An 11756-nucleotide genomic window follows, 5' to 3' on the forward strand; every position below is an offset into this window, starting at 1 on the left:
GAGCTAATAAATGAATTCAGCAAAGTTGCAGAATACGTGATCCACACACAAAAATTAGTTGCACAAGCAATGAAAAATCCAAAAAGGAAATTAAGAAAATAATTTTATTTACAATGGCATAAAAAAGAATAAAATATTTAGGAATAAACTTAACCAAGGAGGTGCAAAGCTTGTACATTGAAAAGTACAGAACAGTGCTGAAAAATTAAAGATAACCTAAATAAATAGAAAGATATCCCAGGTTCATGGCTTGGAAGACTTAATAGTGTTAAGATGACAATACTACCCAAAGCTATCTACAGATTCAGTGCAATCCCTATCAAAATCCCAATGGACATTTTTGCAGAAATGGACAAGCCATTCTAGTAATTCATATAGAATTTCAAGGGACCCAGAATAGCCCAAGCAATCTTGAAAAAGAACAAAGTTGGAGGACTCACACTTCCCAATTTCAAAACTTACTACAAAGCTGCAGTTATCAAAACAGTGTGGTGTTGACATAAAGATAGACGGATCAGTGGAATAGAATTGAAATCCAGAAATAAGCATACACATCTATGATAGGTTGATTTCCTTTTTTAAAAAAAATTCAGCTTTTTAAAAGATTTTGTTTATTTTATTTTTAGGCAGAGTGGAAGGGAGAGAGAATGAGAGGGAGAGAAACATCAATGTGTGGTTGCCTCTCACGCGCCCCCTACTGAGAACTTGGCCCACAACCCAGGCATGTACCCCAACTGGGAATCCAGCGACTCTGTGGTTCACACACCAGCACTCAACCCACTGAGCCACACCAGCCAGGGCAATAAATTGATTTTCAATAAGCATGCCAAGACCACTCAATAGAAAATGAATAGTCTCTTCAACAAATAGTGCTGGGGAAACTGGATATCCACATGCAAAAGAATTGTTACCATACACCATATAAAAAATGGTTAATGGATCAAATACTTAAATATAAGAACTAAAACCCTGAAACTGTTAGCAGAAAATATAGGGATAAATACTGATGACCTTGAATTTGACAATGGTTTCTTAGGTATGATACCATGATCACAAACAACCAAGGGAAAATAGATATAGTAGACTCCTTTAAAATGTTTTCATGCATCAAAGGCTACTCTCAACAAATTGAAAAGACAATCTACTCATTGGGAGAAAATATTTGCCAATCACGTTTGATAAAGGGTCTAGTATCCAGGATATAAAAGAACTCTTAGCTCTGGCTGGTGTAGCTCAGTGGATTGAGTGCCGGCCTGCAAACCAAAGCGTTGCTGGTTTGATTCCCAGTCAAGGCATATGCCTGGGTTGTAGGCCAGGTCCCCAGTGGGGCATGTACAAGAGGCAACCACGCATGGATGTTTCTCTCCCTCTCTTTCTCCTCCCTTTCCCCTCTCTCTAAAAATAAATAAATAGTCTTTTTAAAAATCTTAAATTTAATAACAAAGCAACAATTGAATTTAAAAATAGACAAAAAACTTCAATAGGCATTTCTCCAAGGAAAATATACAAATGTCCAATAAACATGTGAACATTAACATCACTTGTCATTAAAAACATGCAAATCAAAATCAAAATAAGATATCACTTCACACCCATTAGTATGGCTATAATTTTTTTAAATGCAGAAAATAAAAGGTATTAGCAAGGATGTAGAAAAACTTGAACCCACATTCCTGATGGGAATGGGAGATGGGGCAGCCACTGTACAAAACATTTTTGTTGTCCTTCAATAAGGTAAACATAGCATTTCCATATGTTCCAGCAATTCCACCATTGGGTACATACCCAGAAGAGTTGAAGATATGCAATTAACAAAAACTTGGACATGAATGCATTTAGCAGCTATAACAAGATAAAAGTACTGATACATGCTACAATATGCATGAAACTTTCAAACATGCTAAGTGAAAGAAGCCAGACATAAAAAGCCACATATTGTATAATTCCATTTATATGAAATACCCAGAATAGGCATATACCTAGAGGCAGAAAACATACTTTAAAATGGGCAAGATGGTACATTTGATTTTATATACATTTTACCACAACAAAAAGAAACAAGAAGACACATACATTACCATAATAAGGGTGATGAATTGACAGCTGATTTCTAAGCAGGAATGAAAATCAGAATATAGTTAATAATATTTACATTAAGGAAAAATCTGAAACTTCCCTGCCAAAACAAAAAGAGTCAAGTGAAAATTTATTTAATGAATTAAAGCAAAGGCTAAAAAATTTTCTACATACATGAGTGATTTTACCATCCAGTAAAATCCTCCCAACATAAAAATTAATAGGGTATTTATGAACCATTTATCAGTAAGTTTGAAAAATCAGATTAAATTAATTAATTGATAGTAAATATAACTTACTAAAGGCAAAGGAAAACTTGGAATGCCTAAACCCTTTAAGAAATTGCATTGGTGTTTAAAAATCTTTTTACAAAGAAAACTCCAGATCCAGATGGCTACATATAATATTCTATCAAATTTTCAAGGGAGAAATAATACCAATATTCTTTTGGAAAAATGGAAAAAATACACATTATCCAACTTCTTATGATGACAACAAAACCCAACAAGGACAATTTTATTAGAAAGGAAAATAATAGGCTAATTTTATTCATGACTATATATCTAAAATAAAATATGAGCAATATGTATCCAAGTTGGATTTATCCTAGGAATGCAATGTTGGCTTTAACATTAGAAAATTAGTATAGGCCATCACATTACTAGGCTGAAGGATTACATAAGCAATAAATGCTGAAAAAAAGCATTTTATAAAATTCAACATCTATTTTTAATGAAAAAGCAAAATAAGAGCAGAAGGGAAATTTTTAAAAATATTTCACTTACTTGCCCTGGCTGGTGTGGCTCGGTGGATTGAGCGTGGGCCTGTGAAGCAGGGGGTCACAGGTTCGGTTCCCGGTCGGGGCCCGTGCCTGGGTTGCGGGCCAGGTCCCCAGTGGGGGACACATGAGAGGCGGCCACGCATTGATGTTTCTCTCCCTCTCTTTCTCCTTTCTGTCCCCTCTCTCTAAAAATAAATAAACATTTAAAAAATATTTCACTTACTTATTTCTAGAGAGAGGGGAAGAGAGGGAGAAAGAGAGGGAGAAAAGCATTGATCAGTTGTCTCTCACACGCCCCCAAACAGGGACCTGGCCCACAGCCCAGGCATACGCCCCACACTGGGAATAGAACCAGCGACCTTTCAGTTTGCAGGCCGGCACTCAATCCGGTGAACCACACCAGTCAGGGCTATAAGGGAAATTTCTTAATTTGATAAAGGGTATACACAAAACTCTTACAGCAAATACATTTTAGTTGAAACACAGACAACTTTCCCTTTGAGATTGAGAATAAGATAAGGATGCCCACTGAACCAATTATGTATTACTGCATAAGAAACTACCCAAAAACTTGGTCAGAATTTTGTGGCTCAGGAATTTAGGTCAATCTGGCTGGCTGGTTTGTGATCCATGTGACATCAGTGGAAATAGAGAAATGGATCCACTTCCTAGATGGCTTCCTCCCTCACAAGTCTTGATGTTTCTATTCACACGGTATCTCTTCAAGGCCTAAGTCTTTCCATACAGTTTTCAAATATATATATATTGCAAATAAAACCATTGATAACTCACCTACAGAATAACTAAAAGACAGGAAATACTGTAAGTTTTAATTTGCAAGTAAGTAGGAAATAAACCTGCAAAGCTAACTGACCTAGCTCCAGAACTCACTCTGAAGTTCAGAAGAGACTGTGAAAAAAAAAGAGGAAAGGTCAGCGTAAGATCTAGTAGTGGTAAAACACAGATAAAATGACTTCTAAAAAAAGAAAGTCACACCCTGAGTGATGAAACACCAATATTTGAGACCTACTGGATCATAGCATTGGCTCGTGGAGAACTGAAAGGAAAGAGATTGAACATGTGTAGAACTGATTTTCAAAGGCACTTTTTTCTGTTGAAGGGAGATACGTATCTTGGAGGCTTGGTGATGAACAAAAAAAAAAGTCAAATGGTGGAAATTAAGTGTCTTATAAAACCAAAAACAAATCACAAAATCACAAGAAACAAACCTCTTACAGCCCCATTAAAGAAATAAATTGCGTTTCATTTTATCAACAGTAGGGGGTACTCCTGTACTAAGAAACCTAATACATCTCCCAAACCTTTTACAAAAGCACCGTGTATTGCTGGAACAAGAAAATATAAGAATTTCTAAATGTGATTGTGTGTTTGATTCAGTCTCTTGTGCCTCTGCCTTCTGCCATGATATAAAAATATGGAAGAAATTGCAAGATTAGAAAACCAATTTGAATCTATCAATATACTACGTAATCCTTGTAAGGAACTTGAATTAAGATACTAAAATCTTTGAATAAAAGCTTAATGAGGAACAATTATTTACCTGGTCTCACAGATTGTTTGTTAGGAAAGGAAAATAGCCACCTTTGTAACAGAGAGATCTGGAGGACACCACCTTAACCAAGTGATCAAACTTTGTATCAATAGTGGGATAAACTGCTATCATGTGTCCCCTGATGTGATGTGGTAGGAAGGACACAGCACCTATGAGAGTATTCTCTAAAAATGTTTAACCAAAATCTAATAATGAGAAAACAGTCACAGAAATTTGGAATGTGGGGCATTCTACAGGACAATGGTCTTGGACTTTTAAAATTGTCAGTGCCCATCCCTGGCTGGTGTGGCTCAGTGGATTGAGCACCAGCCTGCGAACCAAAGGGTCACCAGTTGGATTCCTAGTCAGGGCACATGCGTGGGTTGTGGGCCAGGTCTCCAATTGGGGGTGTGCGGGAGGCAACCACACATTGATGTTTCTCACCCTCTCTTTCCCCTCCCTTCCCTCTCTTTAAAAATAAGTAAATAAATAAATTTTTTAAAGTGTCCAAAATTTCCAAAGTAAATTTTTCAAATATAAATAAATAAATAGATAAATAGATAAATACATACATTGAAATATCAATATCATGAAGGACAAAAAAAGACCAGAGAGGAGGCTCTTCTACAACAGATTAAAGGGAATTCAAAGAGATATACATTAAAGCAATGTGTGACCTTTGATCAAATTCTGGGTCGGGATAACTATATAAATACATCATTGTGATATCAATATCACATTTGTTAGGTATAGTAATGTTATCCTGTGGTTATGTATAAAAATGACCTTATTTTTAGGTTTGATTTGTTGAAGTATTTGAGAGTAAAATGCCACGATTTTTACAACTTCTCGGGTAGTTCAGAAAGTGTGTGTGTGTGTAGAAAGTAAATATATCAATATATTAACAATTGATGATCCTAATTGAATGTTTAAGTGTTCATTTTATTGTTCTTTCAATTTCTTGAAGTTGATCATATTTCAAAATAAAAACGTGGGGGGAAATAACCAGAAATAAGTATTACAGATGTGCAAGCCTCCAAATACAGCATGAGCATTTCTTAAACAATGTCAGAACAGGAACCTTAATATTTCTCAAAATTTTTCTCAAACTTCAACAAATGTTTACAGTGTATTTTCCATGTATATACATTACACTATATATTCTACATGTCTATACATTATGCTTTATATTCCATAGTGAGTAAGGTCTCTGTTCTCACGGAACTGATGTTTGGTGATGAAAACAGGGAACAATCAATAACCATGTAAATGAATAAACTAGAAAATACTGGATCCTGTGAAGAAAGTGAAATTGAGGTTAACAAGAGTCCTGTTTTACATGGTGTGGATCTCTTTAAAGAGATGGCATTTAAACTGAAACCCAAAAGATAAAAATGGAGCAACAGAAGGTATAAGAGCATTCTGAGCACAGAGAACCACATATACAAAGGATCTCATGATAAAGAGTTAGCATTGTTCAAAAATTAAAGACAAAGGCCTCCATAGCAGGCAAGCAGGGTGCTCTTAATTCTAGATGTCACACCCACATTCCCTGGCCATGTCGGGGAAACCACTTTTTTCCTGTTGGACAACTAATAAATGCTATCATTACTCTTTCAGGTTTTTCAGGGAAATCAAGACTCCTTCAGACCCGTGGTGAACTCTCTAGACCCACCACTACTGACCCGCTACCTTAGAATTCACCCCAAGAGCTGGGTGCACCAGATTGCCCTGAGGCTGGAGGTTCTGGGCTGTGAGGCACAGCAGCTGTACTGAGCATAACAAGAAATAAAGTATGGAACCTTTGGCATTTTCAACGGGATACTTCTGAGACCTTCATAAATTCTCCTGATCCAATAAAACAACTATAATGTAGAATTTTCTCCATAAAATGTAGTAAAATATAATTGCTTATATTTTATTATAATCATAGGATTGTCTTAAGTGCCCCCTCCCACCCCTATTAACCAACCATCCCAGTTTGGCCTGGACTGTCCCTGTTTAAGCAAAGCCCTTGCCAGTCCTCTTGCCCCTCCTTCCTAGCCCCACACCATTCCCTTACTCCAGTCCAGCATGCCTCTCAAACTTGCCTTCTACCCCTGAGCCTGGCCTCCGAGTTACTTCCTGCCTTGCATTGCCTTGGCGCTATCATTTTTCTACGTATTTCAAGTATGCAGTCCAAGCAGACACTGCCCTGAAGCTTCCCAAAGGACTTGTCATTAATCCAGCATTTTATGGAAGTGTTGCATCCTATTTAACTCCTAAGCTTTTCTACAGCTGCTTGAAGACTGACTATATATATATATATATATATATATATATATATATGAGGAAACCCATCTGGAAAGCATTCTCCTGCTGACAAATTAGGTCTCTCACATAGCCACCACTTCCTCCTCTGTAGAAAAACAATGTATGTAAACTTGGCAGAGATATTCATGATGTAAGCATTTCAGATTAAGCTTTGAATATTTAAAATAAAACTCTCACTTTTTTATTATCCTAGTCAAGCATGGAACAAAACATATTTGGGGATCATATCACCACAGCCTTGAAAGCAAAAGGCAAAACATTTTAACAGTCTGCAAAATGGAGATAATGTAAGAACTACTATATTAAAATCTATTTTTGGCCCTGGCTGGGTGGGTGGCTCAGTTGGTTGTAGCATCATCTTGTACACCAAAAGGTTGCAGGTTCAGTTCCTGGTCAGGGCACATACCTAGGTTGCGGGTTCAATCCAACCGATTGATGTTCTCTCTCTCTCTCTCCTCCCCCCTCTCTTTTAAGTTAATGAATATATCCTCAGGTGAGGGTTTCTAAAAGTTTATTTTTGCCCTCTTAAAAATAGATATAAGCCCTGGCTGGTGTAGCTCAGTGGATCGAGCGCGGGCCTGCGAACCACACGATTGCGGTTGATTCCCAGTCAGGGCACATGCCTGGGTTGCAGGCCAATTCCAGCAGGGGGTGCACAAGAGGCAACCATACATTGATATTTCTCTCCTTCTCTCCCCTTCCCCTCTAAAGAGAAATAAATAAATTCTTTAAAAAAGTAGATATAATTATCTTATTTAGCTATCTTGAGGCACTGTTAGTGGCACAGTCTTACCTCAAAAACTAGTGTCATTAAACTGAACCTCATAGATGGGATTCAAGAGCCTCCCCCAAACCCTCTGGATCAGATACAACATTATCTATGAATGCATATGTGCCTTTTTCAGACAGAAATATGCAAAGATTTAATAAGATTTTAAGGGGTGCACAGCTTTTAAAAATCTCAAAAAGAAGTAGAAATAAAGCCATTTGGCCCTGGCTGGTATGGCTCAGTGGATTGATCATCAGCTTGCAAACCAAAAAGTCAAGGGTTTGATTCCCAATCAGGGCACATGCCTGGGTTTGGGGCCAGATACCCAGTTGGGGGCCATGTGAGAGGATATCATTTGATGTTTATCTCCCTCTCTTTCTCTGTCTATTCCCCTCTCTATATAAATAAATAAACAAACAAACAAACAAATAAATAAATAAAATATTTTAAAAAACCGAACAGGCTGACAGTGACCAGAGGGGAGAGGGGAGGGAATTTCAGGGGAAATAGGGGAGGGATTTAGAGGAACATTTATAAAGGATACATGGACAACAACTAAGGGGGGTGGAAATGGGAGGGAGGGGGGAGCACGGGGGGTGGGATGGAATGGGAGTAATAGACAGAAAACTGTACTTGAAAAATAATTAAATAACTTTAAATTTTTTTTTAAATCATAAAAAAGCCATTTGGTGTTAATTCTAAGTGTATATATAATGTTAGAATCACAGAGGTATTGGGAACCTTGAAATAAAATGACTATGTCCCCTTGAAATGGTGGTGACCAAGAAAGATAACAATCATAATAGGTTTCTAAAGTACATCTTTTTTATATTTCTAGAGAAAAATGAGGAAAATCCATGGCTATCTGGGAGAGGAGATATACCACTGTAATTCTAATAATGCACTCATTTTAGTCCTTCCCTCAGCTAACTTTCCGCTGAAGTGACACAACAAGAATGTCACAGAGGAGAAATTTTATACCAGGACTGAAAACTAGAGACCCATTTAGATAGTTGAAATATCAAGTCAGAAGAAAACCGACCTGGTGCAAACAGAGAGAAAACACTCCAGTCTGTCACATCCACCACACAAGAGGAACTTGCCCCCACTTGCTTCGTAGCCAACAAATAAGGTTTTAAAGGACTTACTGCTTCTTATACCTGCCTGCTCCCTTCACTATGATACACAAACATCTCCTGGATGGTAAAGGGGGTGAGAGGCAAGGATATGCCCTAGAGCAGGTGGAAGAAACATCCAAAGTTTACAATCCAGGGCAATTTGAAAACAGGAGTTAATAGGATAAGAAAAAATTCATTGCAATCTCAGAAAAGGCAATAGAATAGTTGTGTTTTTTTCTATGCTAGAGCATTTTCTAATAATCCTGCTTGACCCTAATCTCATCTTTTGGGGGGACTATACCATAGCTGTCACAGTGCATATAATTACATTTCACAACTGAGCAAGGTGCAAACTGTGAGAATCTTTTGAGGTTAATTTACAGAAATCAATACGTTGTTTTGCTTTATAGCTTGATAGAGAAGTTAACCCCAAAGGTGATATGGTTTTATTTTCTGTACAAGGTTACACACTGTTATGTCTAATTTAATAATCCTTTTTTATGGGTTCCAAAGAGTAACGCTATTGACTGTTTCATTGATTCACAGTAAGTTTTGTTAGAGAATATTCAGGGAGCTTTCACCACAAAGTATATTTATAAAAGGCAATTGCTACTCAAATTATCTTTTATTAAATCTGAAATAGTATAATTTAATAATCTAGTTTTGGCATTATTTTCCCATTGACTATATACATCTATATTTCCCAAATGTTCTCAGAACCAGCTCTTTTGTCTTCCTGCCAGTTTCCTCAATAAGCAGTGAAATAAGACATTGACACATATAAACAAATGGACTTTGAGGGCTGTGTTGTTCCACTTGAAATAAAAATGTGGACAATGATATTTAGAATATAGAGGCACTGAATAGCATGATGTATACTTTCAAAAAACAAATTACTGACTTAGAGTAAATTGTACTCAGAGTGAAAAGTGATATAATTTATGAAATGCAAAATAAAAATTTTTAAATTAGAAATGAAGCCATGGTCCAAAAGAAGAGCTTGTATAGATGGAGACTGAGAGAGCAATGAGGAGTTTCTGTTCAGCAGGTATAGTTTCAGTTACGCTAGATGCATAAGTACTAGAGATCTACTATACAATATAGTTTCTATAGTTAATAAAGTATTGTGCACTTCAAAATTTAAGAGAATAGATCTCATGTTGAGTGTTCTTATCACAATAAAAATTGAAAGTCCTGAAGAAAGGATCAGAGGAGATGTGGTCAAATAAAACAGTAGAAAAAATTTCTTTGAGATAACATAATAATAACTTAAATTATTAAGTTATTAATAATTTTGAATCTTCAGATCAGAGTCTCTTAGTACAAGGCAGAATTAAAGAAGCACCACAACACAACATAGCCTAGGACCAATGTCAAAGATCCAGGGATGATAAAGAAGAAGGAGCTGGTGCATTGTTTACTGGCATCAACCCAGTCAAGTAGGAAAACAGACACTTGTTAACTAACACCAAAAAATCCACTTTTATCATGCTGGTTGAGTTATTAGTAAGATCGCTGAGAATATAGTGAGTTAATTATCAGATTAGTGGCCAAATGCAGTCTCAAGACAAATATAGTTCGCGACTTTAAGTGAACCAATATAACTTTCTGTCACAAACATTTATCAAACAATCTCAAGATTACAAGTCTACACTGTTTGGAAGATACATATTAAAACAGGTCTATCTCTCAATGTTATAGAAAAGCTCTGTACCCATTTTAGTAAACAAAATATATAGAAACCCAGCTTTATGATGACAGATTAAGTATAGAGTTAACTTCCATGTTTATGAACTGATTGTAACTATTCTTAACCTCCTTTTTTGGCTATTTAATTCAAGGGTAATGACTGACATAGCATTCCCAGGAACTTGGGGGTATAATTTAATCCATATTGCTTAACCAAGACTGAGGCTTTCAGTCATATGCTTTTCTATTTTATAAGAATAACATGTTCAGCCCTGGCTGGTGTAGCTCAGTGGATTGAGCATGGGCCTGTGAAGCAAAGGGTCGCTGGTTTGATTCCCAGTCAGGGCACACGCCTGGGTTGCAGGCCAGGTCCCCAGTAGATGACATATGACAGGCAACCACACATTGATGTTTCTCTCCCACTCTTTCTCCTTCCCTTCCCCTCTCTAATAAAGATAAATAAATAAATAATATTTTTTTAAATAACATGTTCAAAACATCCTGTCAAGATTGGTCACCTACAAACAGAAAAAATTAGAGGTATATCAGTGGTGGCCACCTCTTCTTTGTCTAGTTAGCATTCCTAGATTTGGGAAACTGCCCTTCTCACATTCCTACTTGGTCCTTGTTTTGTGAACCAAGATTCCTTTGTATTCCTAAACAAAAAGTTGGGTTTCTGTCCATTGCAACCCAAACAATACTTTCTAAACTTTGTAATTCTCAACTGCAATCTTCCATTCAACAAGACAGTGAGAAAACATTTACACAGATGTGAAGAAAACGTTTCCTCAATGCAATCCAATATTTTTCCAGCCTAAGTATATATATTCACATACTTCTATTTTCACGCCAACCTTTCCCCTATCACATCTAAATATCCCAGTGCCTACGGTATATTTTGCCTCAAATGTCCCACATATTATATTAATTGTCCTCTCTACTAGGTCTCCACTCAGCATTTGACATGACCACTCACCAAACCAGAAACTCAAGTTTTATCCCTAAAATCTTTCTCTTCCTCAGTGCACCATTTCCTATAATTTAATAGGCACTGTCCATTTTCTCTCAAGTATTTCTTAATTCACATCCAGCTTCATCGCACATCACTCTTCCATCTCCCACTTTGCAACTGCTCCCTCTGGGCCTCATCTTTTATTGTATAACACTGTTTCTTCTATAACAGCTTCTTCCTGCCTTTTCACCAATCTAGCTAATACCTATTCATCTTTTAGGTCTCAACTTAAATATCACTTAAATATTATTTCTTCTGAGGAGCTTTTTTGTCCCATGAATCCTGCTCCTGTTGGTTGCATGACACTCCTCCCGATGCTCCCCCAGCAGCCTGTTATAGTTTTAAAATTGCTTGAGGACTTCCAACTAAAAATGGTAAATTGAATGAAAAGCTTAACCCTCACTCTCCAATAAAATAATCATAAAATTGTTTAAAATTGGGGGGAG

General features: G+C 36.8%; 1 protein-coding gene across 2 annotated transcripts in view; it reads left to right on the forward strand.

The window, feature by feature from the left end:
- F8 (coagulation factor VIII) overlaps positions 1 to 7061 on the forward strand; it is a 211571-nt gene extending 204510 nt beyond the window's left edge. For both annotated transcript variants that reach the window (XM_037037826.1, XM_037037828.1), the window contains one exon: positions 6030 to 7061. In XM_037037826.1, coding sequence (XP_036893721.1) covers positions 6030 to 6185 — 156 coding nt within the window. In that variant the 3' untranslated portion in view covers positions 6186 to 7061. The remainder of the gene's footprint in view (positions 1 to 6029) is intronic.
- The last annotated feature ends 4695 nt before the right edge of the window (positions 7062 to 11756 follow it).

This window comes from Sturnira hondurensis, unplaced genomic scaffold (genome assembly GCF_014824575.4).
Source record: "Sturnira hondurensis isolate 20B ecotype Veracruz unplaced genomic scaffold, ASM1482457v3 Scaffold0023504, whole genome shotgun sequence".
NCBI lineage: Eukaryota > Metazoa > Chordata > Mammalia > Chiroptera > Phyllostomidae > Sturnira > Sturnira hondurensis.